At 48.0% G+C, this 22,379-nt stretch overlaps 1 protein-coding gene across 4 annotated transcripts in view; it reads left to right on the top strand.

Moving 5' to 3' along the window:
- EMB3012 (embryo defective 3012) overlaps positions 1-22,379 on the top strand; it is a 58,740-nt gene that overhangs the window by 7,174 nt on the left and 29,187 nt on the right. For all 4 annotated transcript variants that reach the window (XM_078577151.1, XM_078577155.1, XM_078577154.1 and 1 more), the window contains exons 6-15: positions 7,217-7,396; positions 7,523-7,661; positions 7,731-7,879; positions 14,105-14,216; positions 14,306-14,877; positions 15,019-15,142; positions 15,232-15,509; positions 15,754-15,870; positions 15,950-16,012; positions 20,330-20,521. In XM_078577151.1, coding sequence (XP_078433277.1) covers positions 7,217-7,396; positions 7,523-7,661; positions 7,731-7,879; positions 14,105-14,216; positions 14,306-14,877; positions 15,019-15,142; positions 15,232-15,509; positions 15,754-15,870; positions 15,950-16,012; positions 20,330-20,521 — 1,926 coding nt within the window. The remainder of the gene's footprint in view (positions 1-7,216; positions 7,397-7,522; positions 7,662-7,730; positions 7,880-14,104; positions 14,217-14,305; positions 14,878-15,018; positions 15,143-15,231; positions 15,510-15,753; positions 15,871-15,949; positions 16,013-20,329; positions 20,522-22,379) is intronic.

Here is a 22,379-nt window from a genome sequence, read left to right as displayed (position 1 = left end):
CCCCCTGACCCTCCCATCGCCACTGGTTTCGGGGTCCTCGCTTAGTTACTGTTTGGAAATGGCCCGCTAGTGCTGCTCCCACCGCTTGTGCCCCTACAAACTCTTGATCCCCCACTTTCACTGTGGAGATGTTATTTGACCTCCGCCTTCCATTCGCCACCATATGGAAGAACCGAGTGTTGGCATCTCCCTCCCTCAGTCAAATCTGCCGCGATCTTTGCCTCCAATCCATCTCAAGTTTCTTATCCTCCTCCTCCACCACCTCTCGACATGTTTTCCTTTCTTGAGTTCGTCTTCTAACAGGCATCTGGTATCTTCAATGGCGTCCAAATGCTGGACCCTCAATAAGGCTTCATTCCGTCTTCGGTGTCTTCCCTCTCGAATCTGTCTCTTCACCCCGATGAGGTAATGACGCAGGCCCGCCAGCTTGGTGGCCAGCCTCATCATGGCTGAGCCCTGCGAAGAGTGACCCGTCCACCATGCTATCACCTTCTCTCTGAAGCCCCTCTCGCGTGGCCACGATCGGTCCAATTTGAAGTAAGTGGGTCTAACCTGCCCAACGTTATCCTGCCATATAATTGGGGCGTGATCAGATAAAGGTCTGGGTGAGCTCGTACATCTGCTAATGGATGTGCCTCCAATAGGTCGACCAAGCACAGGAATCGGTCCAAGCGGGAGAGCGTGGTAGGACATCTCGTACTACGCCATGTGTAGTTGCAAATCATCGGTCCCATTTCCTGCAGTCCCGCCCCCCGAGATGAATGCCCAGAACACCTCTGATCCTGGGTCCTGCCCTCCCAAGCCATTCGGTCTATCGCTTGACTCCAGAGTGATGTTAAAATCCCCGCCAAACAGCATTGGGGACCCCTGAAAGAGGGAGGTGACTACCTCTAATTCCTCCCACAAGCCGTGACGTCGGGCTGCAATGACCGGACCATATACCGATGCCACCATGCATTGAAATCCGTCGCTTCTTCTCCGTAGTTTAACAGCCGCCACGTACTGTCCTGTCCACGACCCTTCCTTAGCAAAGGTCGCTGTGTTCCATGCCACTAGTAAGCCCCCTGATCTGCCCGTGGCATTTACGGCCACAACACCCCTTCCCACCGAGTTCCATACCTTAGTGTCCCATCTCTCCAACATCGTCTCTTGTAGGCACACCACATCCGCTCCCCATTGACGCAAATAGCTGCCCACAACTCCCCGCTTCCCTTCGTCCCGTAGTCCGTGTATATTCCACGATAGACACTTCATTGATGATCCGATGCTTGCCCCCCTTGCACCCTCTCCGGGGTTACTCCCACCTCCTCGGCCAACTCCGCCATCGTCGGATGTGTGCCATGGACCTCCTCCGTCACCGTGGCCTCTGTGTGGCTAGAGGACTCTACAGCCTCTTCCCGCTGTTTTGCTGATCTCTTGGCGCAGCCCCATGTGGCTTTCGACGAGCTGCCATCTTCTTCGATCGTCCGTCGGCGATTAGGCGTATCTGACTGTTGTGTCCGGACACCACCCAGGTCTTCTTACCGTCCTCCTCTGTAAGCGCCAATTTTCCCCTCCGGTAAACAACTCCCTTAAATCGGCGGAGATCGTCATTAGTTATCTGTCTCACCCTTTTCCTTCCTGGGTTTTGATCTTCAAGGTTTTTGTGGACATTATCCTCAATGGTCGAGGCCGACGCGATGGCCGATGATGTGCCCTCCACGTGGACCGGGGCCCCACTTGCCCCATCCTGTACGTCTTCCTCCATTAAGGCTCCGTCCTCCGGCACTCCCGTGGGGGAATCACCCTTCCCCTCCACTGCCTCCCGATGGGCATCCGGTCTTCCGAACTCTCCTGGCGCGGCTGGAGGGGTCTTGGCCCTTATCTTGGCTTTGAATGACCGTGTATCCCTGAGCCCAGACTGACTCAGGCAGTTCCTCCCCTTCTATCACTTCGACCTCTAGCAGCACCACATTTGGGTCCCCGAATTCTAACCCCGTCGAGATGATGCTTTTAAGTCGGCCGAAAGAGGCGACCTGGTTTGCTAATGTCATCTCTCGGCGGTGCACCAGTGAGACCCCGTGCACCTCCACTAGTATCCCCATCTTTTTAACTCCTTCAGCCCCATCAGAAGGGAGGACTCGCCGCCACCTCACCTTCGTGGTATCCGTGACTCGTTGCTTCCATCCGCATACCGCGACATGGCGGCCAATGAGGCCCCTCGAAGGAGCAAGGAATGTGCACCTATCCTTTGCACCTCCGCCTGGTCCAACTGAGGGAATTTCTGCCATAAGCCGGCGCGAACATTCTCGACATCGGGATAGTCCCCGAACACATCGCCCACCAAGCACTTTTGGAGGATGCTGGAACATGTGTCATCTCCGTCTACTTCTCCTTGGGCCATTTGTTGACCTGGGCTTCGGACCGGAGGTCCCATTTGCGCCTGGCGATTGCTCCCTTCCCCTCCCTCTTGACGGCACTCATATTGACGGTGCCCTGTCCTTCTGCAACGGCGGCAAACCACCGGATCTCGACAGAGGCGCGCGTGGTGGCCCGACAATAAACACCTGAAGCATATGTTCTTCTCCCCAGATGGCCTCTGAGGGACATGCTGGCCCCTCTTTGCCCGACGGGATCTCACCTCCACCCAGCCGTCGTTGTCTCCTACCTCCGCGTCCCTGGCTTCCTTTCCCGTCTTGCAATTCCGGCTTGCTCTTGGCTTGGCTCTATCCGCGGCAGCAAAAATATGGTCCTCTTGAGATCCCCATCCTTGTTTGTGTGCCTGGGGGGACGGTGTTCTCTTGGTGGCACCCCCCTCTTCTCCATTTCGTGTGGTGTGGTTCCTCTTTCCGCTTGCCCCTTCTGGATGACCCTGCTCCCCCTATCCTGGAGCTCTGGCCCTTCCCCAAGATGTGCATACATGGGTCTCTTACCCTTATCCTTCTCCATTCCCGTCATCCGAGTGCTGCAATCTTGCCCATCCTGGCGGATCAGGTTCTGTTCCGGCTCTGCTAAGACTTGGGATGAACCCCTCCAAACACCCCCTTGGTCTTCAAGACCTCCCCCCACCCCCTCCCTCTATGTGGAAGTGTGTGGGGCCCTTTCACCTTGGGCACGGTGGGACCCTCCCCCATGGCCGCGGTGGAGCCTGTCATCTGGATGCCACCGTAATGGTCGGTAGCTGTAACTCCAAGAACTTTGTCGCAGTGGTCCCCGGATGCCCTGTCGGAGGTCCTCCCACCGGAAATCGCCGCCTGGACAATGCCGCAGGAATCTTGCCCTGTCGAGGATATGGGGTAATCTTCTTTGCTGGTCCAGAGGAGATCTCCCGCATGCTTGGTTGAAGGCCTGAAATTCTTCGTGGTGCCCTCCAACACATCGGGATGTGAGGTCGCCGACCCCCCCAGAAGGAGCTTTACGGTATGTTTCCCACAATCTATTTCCTCCCGGATGAACATGTTGGGGTCCCCTTTCGACACATCCACGCTGAGCAGCGGCATGTCTTTTCCCATCGAGTCGCTCATCTCGTCCGACACGACCGTATCGTTCCTCGTCGTACAACCCCTTGGCGTAGAACCTGGCGCCCATGGGAGCTAAAACGCCCGATGTCGGGAAATTTTCCTTTTTTTTTTTTTCTCCAACGGGCTGGCCGAGCTCCGCTGGTCGAGCTCCGACGGGGAGTTTGACGATCGCCGACGGTCACTCTCCGGCGATCTCTGGCGGTCTAGCTACCCTTGCTCTGACGATCTCCGACGGATGAGTTTCTCCGAGGGTCGAGCTCCCTGTGCTCCGACGATCTCCGATGGTCGACCTTTGACGGTCGGACCTTCTCCTGTCAAGGCGGTCAATCTCCGATGGTCTCCGACGACCTTCTTCCCGACGATCTCTGACGATCTCCGACGATCTCCGACGGGCGATCTTTTCCCCTTCTCCCTCTTCGACCTTCTCCGACCTTCTCCCCTGGCAAGCTCTGACCTGCCCCGACGGTCGGCCTTTTTTCCCTGCCGTTTTCCCCGCTGATTCGCCGCCGTTCTCCCTCACAGGTTCTCCCTCACCGGTTCTCCCTCACCGCCTTCTTTCACTGCCGTTCGCCCTTCTCCCCTGGCGAGCTCCGACCTGCCCCGACGATCGGCCTTTTTTCCCTGCCGTTTTCCCCGCCGATTCGCCGTCGTTCTCCCTCAGGTTCACCCTCACCGGCTCTCCCTCACCGCCTTCTTTCACTGCCGTTCGCCCTTCTCCCCTGGCGAGCTCCGACCTGCCCCAACGGTCGGCCTTTTTTCCCTGCCGTTTTCCCCGCCGATTCGCCGCCGTTCTCCCTCACAGGTTCTCCCTCATCGGTTCTCCCTCACCGCCTTCTTTCACTGCCGTCCGCCCTTCTCCCCTCAAACCCAAATTATACTTAAGTGGCTGTTTGACGTTTGTGGTTCATATTATGTTTGTGCTATTTATTCCTCCAACTTCTATTTATTGCATCTGTACCTTTAAGGAGATCCGACAAAGACTGAGCGTGTGAGGCAAAAAAATGGCCTCTATAGATGGAGGATCAAAATAAAATCTGATATCTTACATCCTGACCAGATTCTGCATAATAGGGCAAGACTTTTACATAGTATATAACATCCGTCTTCGGACTTGTTGGACATCTAGGCATGTGAGGTCTGTCAATAGGCCACACACAAACGCTCTGTTTCTTGATAAAGTAATTGTAAAAGTAGAATGCTATATTGTATGCACCCTGACATTTGGGGGCTGCGTCCAGTCTCCAGGGATCTCAAGGAAATAGTGATCTTTCAATTGGTGACGACATTACTCTTTTTGTACGAATTTCTCTTAAACCTCAAATTTGAGTTTCTTAGGTTCTGATTTATTTTTTTGATATGGTCTATGACTTAGTTGGGGAAAAAACTTAGCAATTTAGATTCAATAATTCAATATATTATTTTAATGCGATGGCTTTTACATAATTCGCTCAAAAATGTATGATTGATGAATCTTCATACAGTACATCCAGTTGAGGAAACTTGATCCTTGATCCATAAAACGCAAATTTTTTTATCATATTCCCTCCAGGAATTCCTTTTTTGAAGAAAATAAGGAAGACCACCCTTAATTGGTGGTCAACCTGCTACCATTAGCAATGGAAAATATGTACATTCAAGAAAAATATATGACCGAGATGGTCCACCAGTCACTTCCTTTCAACCCAAAAAGACACAAGTGTCTCAATGTTGTGAATGATGTTCACCACTGACACCCGCCTTCCCTTGAACACCACCTCATTCCAGTGCAGCCATAACGCCCATAGCACCGCATGTATCCTCCTCCATTCCAGTCTGCTCTGGTACCTACCACCAGTGACTGAGGTCCAAAATGCCTCGTCGGAGGAGATATTCACCCTTGGTATCTGTTGCGCTGCCCATACTTCTTGGGCGAACTGACACGTGAAGAATAGGTGGGAGCAGTCTTCGTCGTCCTGTGCACACAAGGACACTCGATGGAAGCCGTCGGATTACAGATCCTCCAAAAGACCCGTGTGACCAATCTCTGTCGTCTCAATAACCAGCCGAAGAACCGCACCTTGAGAGGAACATTTTTGCATCATCAGCGTGGAGCATGAATTGATGGTTGTCGAGTCTCCCCCTGCTTCCCCTCGGATCTTCAAATATGCATCCTTCACGGAGAACGATGGCCCTCGTCACACCCAGCCATCTCGATATACATTCGACGGTCTGATATGCGAAAGGATCTCTTGCATCTCCATCAGTTCCTCAAACTGTGGCTCTGATAACGCCCCATGCATGATGGGGACCCAAGCTCCAAACCATCATTCATTGACCGTGGCGTTTGGATTTTCCACTAGAGCAAAAAGTCTTGGATATTTCAACTTCAGGACGCCTTGATTGGACCAGTTGTCGGCCCAGAATCGAAAACGGGCCTGTCCCCCAACCTGGGGTCAAAGAACTCACAGATGTGGGGTATACTATTACGCAAACTGTGCCAAAAGGGGGACTCCACCTGAACTTTAGCTCACCTTCTCCCCCAATCAGTCTCCGCGCCATATCTGTCCCTAAGGACATTGAGGACGAGGCCCTCCTCTGACGTCACAATCCTTTCCACCCATTTGGTCAGTAGTGCCAGATTCATGGAGTTTATGTGGAGTATCCCCAGCCCTCATTTTTTCATGGGCCTGCAGACCTCTTCCCATTCTATCTGGGGTACCCCCTTATGCCCTCTCCATTGGTTCCCCAAAGAAACCTCCTCATCAGTCCCTCCAGACGCTTTGTCACGACTGATGGTATTTTAAACACCGACATGTAAAATATTGGGATCGCTGAAAGCACTGATCACAATAATACCAGGTGACCCCTTTTTGATAGCACTTTGGCCTGCCAGCCTTCCAACTGCCTCTCTACCTTCTCGATCACTGGTTGCCATTCCCACCAGGAAATTTAATATTCTTGCTTTTGTTTCTTTAAAAAAATGAGACATACTATTTGGAAAGTGATGTCCTGATGCCTTCTCCAGTGGAAAATTCCAATGAAAGATTTCTCATTCCTCCAGAGGCTGTACTTATTCAGACATTTCAATTTTACCTAAGGAGAAACACAGCCGAGGCTTCACAATGCAATTTTATGCACGGAAATGAGAAGGAATAAATAAATTCAATTAAAGCAGAACCATGGGAGTCACAAGCCGTTGTGCAAAGAGATATTACTGAGGTCAGAGATAATAAAACACTGGAAAAACAACCCTCTGAAGACGAATAGTTGGGGTGGTCAATTTTCCTTTGATAAGAGTTAGAAGATGCATAAGTGAAGTCTTATAGCCTTTGAATGATGATTTGATCCATTAACTTAGCAGTACTTCATACAATAGAGAAGGCTGACCAAAACCAACTGGATATAGTGCAGAGAAAGGCGAGTGAAGAGGATAGTTAGAAACCTTTCTTGTCTCCTCCTATGATTCATACGGAGAGATACCTAGAATAATAATCCATGCTCTTTTTCTCTCCTTCGTCAGGGCTCACACATGATCCATGTTGGCTGCCATTTCGGGTGGAATACTTGATTAAACCATTTTGCATTTCCAGTCATAATATTTAGCTCACTTTTGATTTCTGAATGATGAATAAGATTTTGAAAAGTAAACAGAATAGATATTCGTCATGCTTTTTTTTGTATATTTGTGAATGTGATTATCTTAATTATTTGGCCTTATCCTGTTCAATAATTTTCAGAGCAACAGACTTGCTCTGGGGGGCGATAGCTTAGAGTTATGGGAAGTATTCCCAACCTCTCATGATGTAGTAGCCGGATATGGACGGCACAGTTTTAGAATTCTGAAGCCTCGCTCATCAGGACAAGGATATCTGTCTGGATCGTTATCATATTATTTTGAGGACTCAGAAACGGCAGAGGTTGCATGTTTTGGTCATAATATATTTTCTCCTTGTAAAAATTCTTGTGCCTTGTTATGAGGACCGTTATCCATTTGTTTATCAGTAATTAACAGGCTTTGGTACTTCGGTGATTCCTTCTTTCAGGTTCTCAATGTTGATCAGAGGGTAATTGTATGCTCAGAAGTAAAAATTAAAATTGGGGACAGGATAAGCCAACCAAAAATCATTAAACTGCCTTGGGCTCCTGGAGTCTATCAGGAACTCGAGTTGAATGGTTTTGGAGGTCAGTTGTGTCTTTGCTTTGCCTTTTTTACTGTATGAAACTGTTGCTGATCAAGCTTAATTCTTTCAGGTTGTGGATTGTCTTCGAGAGATTACATTTGGTCGTCATCCAATTTAGCTTGTGTCTCTGTTTCACCCTCGGGTAATATTCAGGCAAAATATCCTGGTCGCTCAACCATTAGGGTGACTTCTTTCTTTGACCCGCTAAATTTTGATGAGGTAAATTATGATGAGAAAGGGGATTTCTATCTTATTTCCAGTCCTAGACAATGTAGTATCAGTTTTCCAATTCTTCTCTTAGAGAAAAGTATCTAGCTCACCGAAAGTACAACTTTTGAGACCAGAGAATGACAATGGCCCATTTTTTTCATAACTCCTACTTTACGAACCATGTGTTGCTATATCTTTTTTTCAGAATTCAAAACATATCTATTTTAGTTTTACCTCAGAACAATAATTTTGTGCGAAATCCAAAACCTATATGCTGCTGAATTCATTCAAAATTGAAGTTGAACGATTTATTTATGATTTAAATGTAGTCTCTTCTTGGGTGCATGGAGGACCCTGAAACTAACTTTACGGGCAAATACAGTGAAGCAGCGGGCTGGCATGGGCAGGCGGTGCCGGAGAGTTCATCAGATTCAGGTGTGCAAGGCCATGGAGGAAGGTTGGTGAATCATCGCACGCATGCAGAAACTTTAGTGTACGTGCGCGGCTTGAGTGACACACAAGTATACCGACAAAACTGGAAAGAGGACGTCAGGAGTACACACCGCGTAAAGCCAAGAAGTTCGCCCTTTACTGACCGGGCGAGGAAGGGGCGTGTAGAAGGGACGCAGCTCCAAACTCGACAAGGGGGAGACAAAGAGCTCTGGGAGAGACAGCATGGGCGGGCAGAGGAACAAGACGGAGGCAATTGGGAGTCAAGGGGAGGCGAAGATGAAAAGGATGGATGACAGTAATATCCCATCGTGCCAAAAAAAATGGCCCAAAAACCCATTGTCACATAGTTGGCATGCCAATGATGAGAACAAGTGTTTCAGATGCCTAGCATCGGGACACCACACTCAAGAGTGCAGAGAACCAGTAATCTGTCGCCAGTGTAAAGGGGCAGGTCATCGCCACTTTAACTGTGGGGAAGAAGGAGAAGAAGCCAATGGATGCAATATGCAGGTGGAGACACTAGACCTGATCCAAGGGCAGCAAGCAAGTTGGCCAGCTGCGAAAGAGGTGGATCCATGCAAAGTTATCTACAGAAGTGTTTGGTGGGCTATGGAAGAACTTTACGACATTAGGGTCAGCAGAACTGTGGAGGCTGGATACCAATACCCTGTTTCTCCAGGGGGTATCCATGACGATATATGTCACCACTTGCGGCTAGACACAGTGGATCAATGACATCACAGAGATAAGATGGCGTCGGGTTCTCCCCATGGATGGAATCAAAGGGTGACAAAAGGTGGGGGTTGTGGTGGAAGCGTATGGGGTCCCAATTATGCATCGGAGAAGGTCGACACTGGACTCTATGGTGGCATCATTTGGGAGGCTCAAGAGTATCATCTCGACGGGCTTGGAGTTGGGGGACCCCAATGTGGTGCTACTGGAAGTCGAAATGATAGAAGGAGATCAGATCCCAGAGTCGGTCCGGTTCCAAGGTTACGGGGGCATCTTTAGAGTGGAGCTCCGACCCAAGATCCTGCCGCCAGCACTGTGCACCACCGGGAGTCCTGGGGCTCGACGAGACAAGCTGGAGGGGGGCTCCCCCATTCGAGCACAACTGGGATGACAGACCATGGAGGGAAGTCCAGCACAAGAGGGAGACACAGGGCATGTCCGACACTTGTCGTTCTGTCGTCCCCAACCAAAACGGTGGAAGTTGCAGAGCAAAATTGCTCAGATCACCTGCAGCCACCAGAAATTCTGGGTGAGTCAGACATGGGGGTATCCCAACTGGGGGAAATCAACAAGGAAGCCCAAAGCCGACAATGGAGGGTAAGGGCACCCCAGAGGACGCATTGGATCACGAATATAGACCTTATACGCTTTAACGACATGGTGCACTGTCGAGGGAAACTGGCCCTGACTGATGTAGAGGGCAAGAAGGCATGGGTGACAAACGGGAAAAACGGACAAATGCGGCTGCTAGAAGAAGGGCTGCCAAGGAAAGTGGTACCAAGGCGAGAGATGATTAGGGGCAAAACAAGTCAGCAGAGCACCAAGGAGAAGGAGATTGAAGAGCCATCCAGCCACAGAGTGGAAATTGAGATAGAGGAGGATCAGATCACGAATCAAATGGTGTGTGAGTTAGCCGAGAAAGTGGAGCTGCAGCCGGAGTGGCTGCAAGGGGGGCAGCCATCAGAGCAATTATGAAGTCCATCTCTTGGAATGAGAAGGGTCTTGGATGGGACAGTATGTGGTTGCAGTAAAAATGAAAAGGAGGGGTGACAATTTTCAATGTGTTGTGACATCGGTCCATGGCCTAGTTACTGCAGCCCGTCGAGACAGGCTATTGGAGGAGCTGGAAGGAGTGACCTCACTCTTTCATGGGACCCAATACTATTTGGAGGGAATTTCAATGTGACTCTGGAGTCAGGGGATAGACCAATGGGGACTGGAGGGCAGGACCTAGGATCGACAGCTTTTTGGTCCTTCATTTCGGGAGCTGGATTGCAAGAAATGGAGCCTACAAATTGTACCTATACATGGCGAAGCACGAGGGGGCCTACCACACTCTCCCGCTTGGACAGATTTGTGCTCAGTGGAAATGCTGGATGAATACTCGTTGGCCGACCTGCAAGCACTTCCTAGTCCGCTATCGGATCACATCCCAATTATTTGGCAAGATAATGTTGGCCAAAATAGATCTACATATTTGAAGTTAGTTAGATCGTGGCTATGGGAGAAGGGCTTCAAGGAAGAAGTGGTATCGTCGTGGACATTGCAACCCGATCGACACACGGCCATGGTGAGGTTGGCTACCAAACTGGCAGGACTAAGACAACACCTTATTGGGCTCAAGAAAAAAATTCGAGAAGGGAAACATCGCAGAAGGGATGATGCTCTGTCAAGAGTTCAGCAGCTGGATGACATAAAAAACGCACGGTGCTTAATGGAAGCTGAACTCAATGAAAGAAAAGCATGCAGAGAGGTGGTGGAAGAAGAAGACAAGAAGCTAGAGCTTGATTGGAGGCAGCACTCACAACAGCTTTGGCTGAAGGAGGGGGACGCCGACACTTGCTTCTTTCATTTGATGGTGAATGGGAGACGATTGTTGAACCAAATACTGCAAGTGCAGGTGGGGGACCGTGAATATGTCGGAACACGAGCTGTAGGAGGAGCATTAGCAGATCACTTCAGAGTGGTAACTAAATGGAGGCCTCAAAACTGGTGGAGGTGGAGTGGAAGAAGTGCATCCAAAGTGACGCAAAGGCAAAAGACTGAGATAGTGAAACCATTCCTCTGGTCGTGAACACAAGGAGCGCAAGGGGGTGCCTCTGGTCATGTGGAATGTAATATGTAGACCCGTGAATTAGGGGGGTTTTGGGGATCATCCACCTGGAATCCATGAATTTGGCATTGTTGGCCAAATGGTTGGTGAGACTTTGATCAGCAGAGGAGGACCTGGTCTTGAATGTCCTGAGAGACAGAAATGGCACAGAGATTGATTGGGAGAGGCGTTGGGCAAGAACTTGAGGGGAATCTCCATATTGGCGAGGTCTCCGTCAAGCCATACCTTGTATCAGCGGGTTTTTTGACTCCAAGTTGGGAGATGGTGCTGGTTTTTGTTTCTGGACAGATAACTGGTCCAATAAAGGCATCCTGAAACTAGAATTCCCAAGACTTTTTGCACTGGAAGAACCCGCACGCCACAACTTGTGAGTGTTTGGACGGAGCTTGGACCCCAACCCTGGCAGGGGCCTTATCAGAGCCCTGGTTTTTGGAGCGGATGGGGATACAACAGGCCCTCCTACATCTTAGCCCGTCGAGTGAGTGACGTGATGGTTTAGTGTGGCGCGGGACATCTTTTTCTGTAAAGGATGCCTATATGAAGATCAGAGGGGAAGAGCTGGAGGATTCGACAATCAATACCATATGCTCCATGTTGTTGAAACAAAAAGTCATTCTCAAGGTGAGGCTCTTCAGCTGGTTGTTGAGGCGGCAACTATTGGTTACAAAACTCTTATGCAAAAAATGGTTCCAGACGGCTTCCACAGAGTGTCCTATGTGCGCCAAAGACAATGAAGACTGCTCCCACCTATTCTTCACATGTCCCTTTGCCCAGGGAGTATGGGCATCACAACAGATGGCGGGTGTAAATGTGATACGCAACGGTTCTTCTCCAAGCAGTATCGAGTAAAGAAAAGAAGACACATGTGACAAGACCCGTATGGACTCAGCATGTGCGGGATCTAGTATAAATAAAGAAGAAGCGGGAAAGTCTTTAATCAATAATTCAGTTGCCGAATCAGGTGAGAAGGCTGGGGGAGCAGGATTGTGCCTGCCAACCCGAGGGGAGAGCTCGAGGAGATCTCCATCGGGTTTTTCTACCTTCTTCAAGTTCTTCCTCGTCATCCTCCATTCTTTCTTTCAACATTGTGAACAACTTTTGCGAGATCTGTCGCACTATAGCACAAGATATTGATCATCTTTCACACTAATTTAGTTGGATCGATATCAGAATGTGTCCTCTGACATGGCATTTTGGGCTGCTGTTGGTGACGGTTGATACAGGAGCAAGCTGGATTGGGGGAGACTCCTCGTGGTGGTTGATAGGATCCTAGGGGGTAGTTTCATCATGTTAGCCCACCGGGGCATTACAATCATTTAGCTATCATTGTATTTCCTTTAAATAGGAATGCCCTCCCTTTAGGAGGGCAGCCAAGAAGAAGAAGGAAGAAGTGTTCTTGTCTCCCCTCTCCTCGTCTAGGTCTGGTCTCCCACTCTCCCTCAACAATCCCCGGTCCTTGAGATTGTCTCTACCTCACTGCGTCTTCAGGCATCTCGTCCTCGGCTGATACCTACCCCCTCTGCTCGGCGTCATCTTGGATCCTTCCCGTTTCACCTCTTTACCTGGGAATTTCTACCTCCCCTCGTCCTCTACCCCCCTTCCAATACGAGCCTAGATCAAGGTTCGTATGAGTGGTTTGGTCAATATGGCTGCATCGTAATGAAGTGGTATTCAAGGGGAAGATGGCTTCCATGGAGAATGTCATTCAGGACCTTAATGGGCTATTTTTTTTGGGTTGGAGGGAGGTGAATGGCAGACCATTTTGGTCAGTTTGTATATGGATTGTACACAGCTTTATATTTTAATAGTATCAGGTTGACCACTGCTCCGGGTGGCCTTCCTTATTTTCAAAAAAAAATGAAGTCTCTTGCTTTTTTTGGTAGTTTATTGAACCACTTCATGGATGTGACAACTAATACTTCTGATAAGAACCTGAGAGCTCTTATCAAGATATAACATGGGTTTTGGAGAAATGGCTGTAAGATCATCTGCAAGAACTCAAAGAAAGAGAGCACCAGAAGGATCATTGTGAGAGGGAGGTAGGCTGCAGAAAGAAGATCAACGGAGAAAGAGATATGAGAATCAACCGCTTCTTTTTACTTCTTGGCTGGCCTCCTCGATGGAGGGCTGCACTATTTAAAGAGGATTACATGCAGAGTGGAAATGACAAAATACCACTAGCGGGCAAAATGCCAAATCTGCCCTAGATATGCTGGGGATCATATCATCTTCTTTGACATTATCTATTTAATACCTCAATTAATTGGTATGTTCTATCTATCCCCTTTGAGGTAATTGATTAGAAGAACAATCTATGTTTTGGGCATAGTAGATGAAATTCATTGCCATTTCCTGGAAGCTAATTGATATCTGATTAATCCAATATCTGTCCTCATGTTAGTACTTTAAATTCCCATTCCTGTCAATTCAAAATTTTGAATCGACAAGCCGTGGTGTCTGCCTCAATGCTTCAGGTTCCCTGCACACTAATGAGAAGGGCATATCCTTTCTTCCAAGGATTAAAGCACACTTGTCACTGGATTCAATGAGTAATAGATTATCGGATACAGAGACATGTACGGAACGTAAAATAAATACAGAGTGTGTAACGAGGCCCGTGAACATCCGCTTCCATCTTAATTTTTTACGTGTTTAACTTGTTTCATTTAAATTGGTTCGCTTGTTTCATATTTGTTGATGATATCTGTCCTCATGAAGTCAAATCATCTTTCTTTTTTGATAGAAAAGAGGGAAGACCACCCAAACTCGGTGGTCAACCCAAAATTAATATTGATATATATGATCATGACAAAATATATGCCTGGCCTGCCTGGCCTCTTGTCCCTCTGTTATTTCCCACTGAACCAGTAGAATATACAATTCTCATAATCATTATTTTTGTCCAACCTAAATTTGTGATCTCCTATGTGCACCAGATCACTGTAGAGGTCTCTACTCCAGCTTCAATGGCTCTTTCACACAAATTTCCCGTTGAGGCTGCTGTGGGAACACATCTATTTGCTGGAGTACTACTGAAATCTTCTGACGGTGATTCTTACAAAAAAATTTTGTTACCTAGGTTGATGATGTCATTCATTCTGATGTTGACTATTTATTAACGAATTATTTTCCTGCAGGAAGCTATTATGACCAGTGTGATGCTTTCAATTTCGTTGTGAAGTGGAGAGTTGTATCTGAAATCAAGGCATTTCTTGTTACTAATAAAACAGAGGACGATTCTGATGGGAGATCTGGCTCCCATTGTTCATGGAGATTTTTTTATGCTTCTAATCCTGGTCAGGCTGTTCTTCATGCAAGCTTCCTTATTAACACTCAGTCAGGTTATCACCTTCCAAATGGAGACATTGCTTTGGAGACATCTGTGCAAATTGCTGCGTACCCAGACCTATCTGCGACTCAAGCAGGAAATGGTGACCAGTACGGTGGTTACCATTGGGAATTTCCAAGACAAGGAGTAGATAAGAATTATTTTTCTGGAAATTTTAATGAATTATTTCTTGCCCCTGGATCTTCTATGGATGTCTTGATCCTGGGGGGACCTGTACAATGGGGCTATGGCGTGGAGTACATTGATGCAGCAGAAGTAAAAAGTGTACCTAGTTTGCATTCTGAAAGAGTTGTTTCAAAGATGGCAGTTATAGATCATGGCACATTGTATAGAATTTTATGCCAAGAAGTGGGAAACTTTGTAAGTTTTGTTTCAGCATGTTTTCATCTGTATTACGTTGTAGCTTCTCTCCATTCACATTGTGAAACCCTTATCTGGAATTTTTCATTTTTTATCTGAAAATAAACTTTATCATATTTTATTTTTCTGTTTATGGTGCAGAATGTCATATTTTATCGTGGAAATTTGGCCGGAGACAATCATCCAATTGCTGTTATCTCATTGGTGGAAATGACCCTTGTATGCAGTCTCCCATTTTCTATTGTACTGATTGCCAATGAGGAATGTATGGACTGTGCTTACTCTCACAGCTTTAACATTTTGATTGTAGATCGTAGCTTTTTTACATTTATGTATATATTTTTTATAATTCAGCCAATACTCTGGATGCTATATCCTCTTCAATGCAAGCAGAACGTGGTTCTGGTAACGTTCATCTTTCCCCAAACATTGTGGAAAATGGTCAAACCATTAGATTGGCTGCTGTTGGGACCCATGTATCAGGAAAGCCTTTTGCTAATTCCTCTTCCCTTGCCCTCAAATGGGAGTTAACTGGTTGTGGAGGCTTAGGAAAATGGGCTGGAATAGACAGTTCTCCAAACATGGGAATGAACTGGGAGAGATTTTTGGTTCTGGAAAATTCATCAGGACTGGTAATCACTGGACCTTTGTTTTTTTTATGTGCTCTACTTTTTATTTATCCATGGTTTACATTTATTCAAGCTTTTTCATTGGACACAATCTTTTTTGACAGATTAATTTATTCTTACTTGAGATAAGTATTCTAGTTTAGGTTCAACATTAGCCACTTGAATCTAATGGAGAGAAATCAAATGGGGGCACAGTGTGGCCTCTTGGATTCCTTTGATATTCATATTCTTGGGATGTTGCTTTCAGTGTACTGTTCGAGCAACTGTCACTGGTATTTCTGAAAGAATCTTCAGAAATCCTGAAGATGCATACCCACTGCCAGAGATTTCGTTGGATTCTCTTACGGATGCTGTGTATTTGCAGGTACCTTCTTTGATAGTTTGCATTCATTGGTCGTCAATTCTTCTGCCTGTGATATGATCTTTATTTTATCCTTATGCAGCTTGTCTCCTCGCTCAGGATTATCCCAGAATCAGTGCTGTTATATTTTCATCCACATGCAAAGGTAATATTCCAATTATTGGAACGTTATTGAAGGGGTACGTCTTAAGAGTTTCACTTACTTTACATTTTATCCTTTAACTTTTTTACGAGAAATCTAGATCAAGGGAAATCTATAGTGTTCCCAACCATTAATCGAACTTACAAAGGCGTTATTTACGTTTTGTTAGTCAGTCAATCTATGGCAGGGTTTCCTTTCTTCCAAGCTTTGTAAAAGTGGCCAACATCTTGTAGGTTGCCCACTTACTTTTTCTTTGAACTGTGAGTATCCCGCGGGTAATAAGTTTTACTTAATGCAAAAGCAGTTCAAGACAAGCAACATGATGATAGTGTAATGGTGTTTATCTGCAAGGTGGCTGGTACATGAAGAGAAATATAACATTATTATCTGGGGAAGAATTTACTGTCTGAGAGGAAATATATCCTTAACAGAGTAAATATATCTATGGACAAGTGTCACACATTCAAATCCTGAGGTAGGAATAATGTGCAGATTGGACACATGCCGGTCTCAGTGCTTGGAGCAGAAAGTTGAGCAGCGTTGCTTTGTCGCAGCGGAAGTCTTTGCAATAGCTTAAGAATGCTTAGAAGGGGTTAGGAGAGAAGGTGGGGACGCAGCCCCGTACAGGAATAGGGTCATTGCATTAACTATCAGAGAGGATTACATAGTAGTAGTAATGATTATACGGGGGAAGACCAGGGAAGATACTGAAGTAACAAGACAAGGCACCGTGCGCTTGAGTAGTGTTGCCCTTGCGCCATCAGGCCTGCAGCCCTGCGCGCATGCCTGCTGGCACCGCCACTACATGCGTGCCCTCGGGCTGGGGACCGTGCGCCAGTGGGCCTTGGCACTCGACACACTTGCTGGTCCAATTCCAGCCTTGGCGCTATGCGGGCCAAGCACTTGCGCTGACACCATCGCGCGTGGTCCGCGTAGGCGCCGCCTTGTTGGGTGCCCCAAGCTGGGCGCAGCACGCCCAACACTCTATGCGGGAGCGCCACATGGCCTGCAACCGTCCAGGCGCTCTCTGTGCGCCAATGCCATAGTCTCCTGGCGGGAAGTCTCCCGCCCGAGCCCACACCTCTACCACCCAGCCTGTGCGTCCTGTGCGCGCACACAGTGCGTGGCGCCCGTGCACCCAGCCCCATGCATATCTTCGATAGTCCCGCGTGCCCAGCCACGCGTGGCTTTGCCGTGATCCACTGCCATTGCGCGCGACAAACACGAACACCAAAAGGGCCTTGGCTTTAAAGATCAGGGTCGGCCTTCACCCGGAGTGTGTGTTTGTAGTGGTCTCACTTGAGAACTCAATCTCCAATCATGAGTCCGGTACACGACATGTCCCCACAGTAAGCACGCAGGCCTCTGTGCAGGAATGCCGCATACTTTGGGGCCTTACAACAAGATAGAGAGTGAAGGAAATTTTATTTAGGCTGGTGAATTTATCCCTGGGCTTTAGAGAGTTCATATTTTTTGTGGGTGCAAGTTGTTAATGAGGCTAGGTGGACTTTGATAAGGTGAATGATGTGTCGTTATCGGCTTACAGATAAACATATAACTTAAAGAAAGAAAATGAGAAATTATTTTATCCAAGTGCAGCTGCCATTAAACTCCCCACGCGTCTTTTCCAAAAATGACACACAGAATCCCTACAAGATGCCATAATTTCGCAAATAGTTTGACGATCATGGTTGCTTGAATACTTTGATAAAGTGGCATTCTGCTTGACGAGCATGGTTCTGAAGACCTAGGATTGTGGGTTAATTGCTTTTGTATTCCCCCATATGGCCTGTGCCGGAGAAGATTGAACGGCATGCATTGGCATCTCCTCTGTGAGGCAGGGTAGTTAACCTGTTATATCCATTCATCAACATATTTAATGTACCAGTTTGTTCCAACTGGAATAGTTGGTGATAGGCTCTGTTGGGTTGAAAGTAAAACACTCTGTGAGCTGGCAGCAGTGATGGCAAAAGCGGCAGCAGGTGGCAACGGACCAGTGGCAGCAAGTCTCTCATGCAACGGCAACATCAGCTGCAGCCACTGGTTTTGCTGCTGCCGGTGGTATCTGCAGCTGATGCTTTGCTGCCATCACTACTGCCACTCGAGAGGAGGGGGACAATGGAGGGCCTCCTGTCAGGCTTCCAACTGCCTACATGACTCAAGTGTATTTCTCGTTCTCATTCTTTAGTTGAGTTCTTGGAAAGCCTTGCATGTCGGATGCTGTCCAACAAGTGTTATTCTTCGTGTCCATTGATATTGGGGCAGCAGCAAACACAGAGCGCACTCTCTCATTTCGTGTTTTGGTTTGATGGAACTTGGTCTGTGGATCTTTCAAACAGATCTAGAGCCGGTGGGAGCGTTCGTGGTCTATGAAAGTTACTTATCATTTTTCTAATCAGTTTCCATTGGCCTGAGGAAGGATTAGAATGGCATTCTGTGCCTCAGCAATGTTTCAGGCCTTACATATTAGTATGTCTAATGCTAATCATCCTCTCATTGAATACCTGACAACATGATGCAAATAATCATGGTATCAGACAATAGATCTAGCACGCCTGCAAGCCAGGAGCAGGGCATTGTTGACAAACGGGGTGGGCAAGATTATGGAACCGGAAGAAGACCTGGTCACAAAGGTCTTGAAAGACACTTATGGCACAGAGCTGAACTGGGAACTGCAATTGACCTTAATCATAGAGGCATCCAGTTTTTTGACAGGGTCCTGGGACAGATTTTCCTGCAAATTCAGGGGTTTTTGAACCCAAACTAGGGGATGGAGTCTGCTTTTGATATTGGACTGATGACTAGTCAGCCCGAGGCAAGCTGTGAGAAGTGTTCCCACCTCTTTGAATTGACACGGAATCTTCAAGAGTCGGTACGAGAGTGTTGGGACGACACATGGAATCCAATCATGGAAGGTGCTCAGTCTGATCAGAGATTGGAAGACCTCCTGATCATGCAACAGTCCATATTGCACCTGTGTCCCACCATTGGAACACAGGATGGCTGGGTATGGAGGGGCCTGCCAATTTCAGTTTGGGAGGTTTACAAGAGGATGGGGGGGGGCGTACAACAGAGGGTGAGGTCATCATCTGTACTTGTCGATGTTTATGGAAACAGAAGGTCCCATTACAAGTGCAAATTTTTGGATGGCTGCTTCATAGGAGATGAATTATGACACATCCTCCAAAAGCATGTGATCCTAGACACATCAGCGTTGTGCCCCATTTGTGCCCAAAGAGAGGAAGACTGCTCTCGCATGTGTTTTGAGTTTTCTTTTGTGCTGGCAATTTGGAGATTGGAGTAGCTCATTGTGGTGGTTGTGGCTTCTGATGAAGCATGCTGGAGATCACTGGGGGGGGGTGCGTGCAAAGGACGCTCAGGGTTGGGAAGGCTCCACGCGGTGCTCTGGATGCAATGGCTGCACGACAATGAGGTGGTATTTAGGGGAAGAGCTATGTCGCTGGACTCGGTACCACATTATGTGAAGAATTGTATATACTACTGTTTTAGTTGGAAGTGAAGGATGGAAAAGGTACCTGGCTGGTCACTCCTGTATCTTTCACCATCATACATATTATTAATTTTGGGTTGATCACTGATCTGGCAGTCTTCCCTCTTTTTCTTCAAAAAGGAACCCTATGACTCGGTAGCAAAACCGTACGGGTGATCAAGTTGGTTTGTATTAACTCATTCTGAGTTAAATCCACAAAAGTTGGGGCTGGTAAATTAGGCCAAGTCAGAAATAACTTAGGAAAACCAGAAAGAAAATTTATGCCAACAAATTATACTGATGCTTTGAACCTCATTGGCAGCATGGGCGAGCAACAGCAATGAGAGTAATGGCTTTGGTACCTAGGGCCATGGCTGTGGCACTGGTTACAATGTTGCTGGGTGGGAACAGCAGTGTGAGAAAGAAAACTTTGGCATGCACGGGGATGGCCAAACATTGAAATAGCATTAGAATGTCTGTGGGAGATCACAAAGTCACAAGCTGGAGCTGTCTTGTAAAACCAATTTGGACCTTTTGCAGTCTTAGAGGTTGACGACTTAGAAGGTCAGAAAACAGAAACTGACCAGAATAACTTTGGATCCCATGCTCCCTTGTTCTTTCACATTTAAGTCGTTCAGTTCTCTTGATTTTTATAATTTTTGAGTGCACTTTTGACATCTCCTTTAAGTCTATATAAATTCATGAGTTTTGTGGCTTATTTTTGTTTTTACTTCCATTTTACTCCTAACGTTCCATGCTCAAAAACTTTTAGGTCATTTACAGAGTTTTTTCAATTTCTCTTACAATAAAAATTGTGGGTTATGATGCAGGTTAATTTGTCAGTTTGTGGAGGCACTGGTTTCATTGATGCTGTTGTGAATGACACAAAAGTGGCAGAGCTTGTTCAGCTTCCAAAAAATGAACACTATCCCTTGTTGATATTAGCATCTAGGGGGTTAGGGGTGGCACTTTTGACTATTTATGATAGTGGCCTTTCTCCTACGGTTCATTCTTCAGCCTTGGTGAGCGTTTCTGATATGGCTTTCTAAATCGTTGTTCAATTTGTGACATTTAATTTATCGGTAAAGAGGTATCCATTCAAGCGCCTCATTTAGTTCGTTTGATGCTATGTATTGGTGTCACGCGGTCAAATGCCGAGCTATGTCTCTGGCTCGAATCTGACACGTGCCGGTCTCAGTGCTTTGAACAAAACACTGAGCAGCCTTGATCTCTTGCAGCGGAAGTCTTTGCAATTGCTTAAGATCGCATAGAAGGGGGTTAAAGGAGATGGTGGGGATGCAGCCCCGTCGGGGAATAGGGTCATTGCATTAATATTGTAGAAATGTTACATCATAGTTGGGACAATTACAAGGGGGAAGACGAGGGGTGATCCGTCGAACGAGATGAGGCACATCGCGCCAGGGTAGTGTCGCCTCTCCGCCTCGAGGCCGCTGCTCCGCACGCATGCGCCCGCTCTACAGCTGCTCATGTGCCCTAGGGCCAGGCGCCGTGATCACACACGCCACCGCTGCCTTGACGATCACACACGCCTCCAGCACCCATGCTGACACCTTCGTATGCAGCCTGCGCGACGCCGCCGCATTCGGCGCTTGAAGCTGGGGGCTGTGCGCCCAGCACTACCCTCGGGAACGCCATGCCGCCTCGGCGCTCTCAGTGCGCCACTTGCCTTAGTCTCCTAGCGGGATGTCTCTCAACCCCGGGCCCCACACACGCAATGTGCACGCTGCCCGCGCGGCTGCTTGGCACCTTGCACAACTCCGCGTGCTGCACCCGCGGCACGCTGCCCGGCTTGCGCGTCCCGCGCCCACGAGCAGCACTTCAGCGCGGCACTTGGCGCTCGCGTGTAGCGTTGGTGGCCGCGCGTGGCGCTTGGCACTGGCGTGCCCCCATGCCGCCTCGGCGCTCTCAGTGCGCCACTTGCCTTAGTCTCCTGGCAGGATGTCTCCCAACCCCGCGCCCCGCACGCGCAATGTGCGCGCTGCCCGCGTGGCCGCTGCGAGGCACCTCGCACAACTCCGCGCGCTGCACCTGCGGCACGCTGCCTGGCTTGCGCGTTCCGCGCCCGCATGCAGCACTTCAGCACGACACTTGGCGCTCGCATGTAGCGTTGGTGGTCGCACGTGGCGCTTGGCACTGGTGCGCAGCCCTTGGTGCACGCGCGTGCTCACGCCTGTCGGCCCGCGCGCAGCACGCGCTGACTTCACTTGATCTGTTCCACCTTAAGCGCGAACGGGCACACGCACCGTTCGTAGTGTATCAGCACAGGGGGGGGCGATGGCCTGAAAGATCAGGATGGGCATCGCTACCCTTAGTTCGTGTAGCACTAAATATGACTGAGTTCTTAAATGTCGTGAGTCTCTCGCGGACACGCCCTCCCAATAAGCACGCAGGCCTCTGGGCAGGGAATGCCGCCTAGTTAGGGTCCTAAAAATTGGAGATAGAGACTTATATGCAACTTGTATGAGGGGTGCTCTCTCTTATATGAAGGGTAGAGAAAACCCTTGTTGTTAAGTAAGTTAGATTTTTATTCTTTGCTTTGCTCATCTCCCAGGGTGGCAGGATTCCTCTCACTGCTCTTCTGTATCTTCCCACTTATCTTATGCCTCCATTTTCTATAAACAGTTATGCATTGAATTTCTTGACTTAGAAAACCAACCACCACCTTGATTATTCCTAACATCGATGGAAGGAACTGATACCTGTTAATGAGATATTTGAGCTACCAATGAATGCCCCCCAATGATTTGCAGGCCCTGGGAAAATATTCGAGAACATTGTAAAAAGGCATTGTAGTTCTTATTTGTAGCTGAAGAGGATTTGGATCAAGCAGAGTTTGTTCAAGAGAGCAAGGAAGTGTCC

Source organism: Wolffia australiana, chromosome 6 (genome assembly GCF_029677425.1).
Source record: "Wolffia australiana isolate 7733 chromosome 6, ASM2967742v1".
NCBI classification, from domain to species: Eukaryota; Viridiplantae; Streptophyta; class Magnoliopsida; order Alismatales; family Araceae; genus Wolffia; species Wolffia australiana.
The sequence above is the reverse complement of the archived record's forward strand: the minus strand, read 5'-3'. Positions and strand labels throughout refer to the sequence as shown.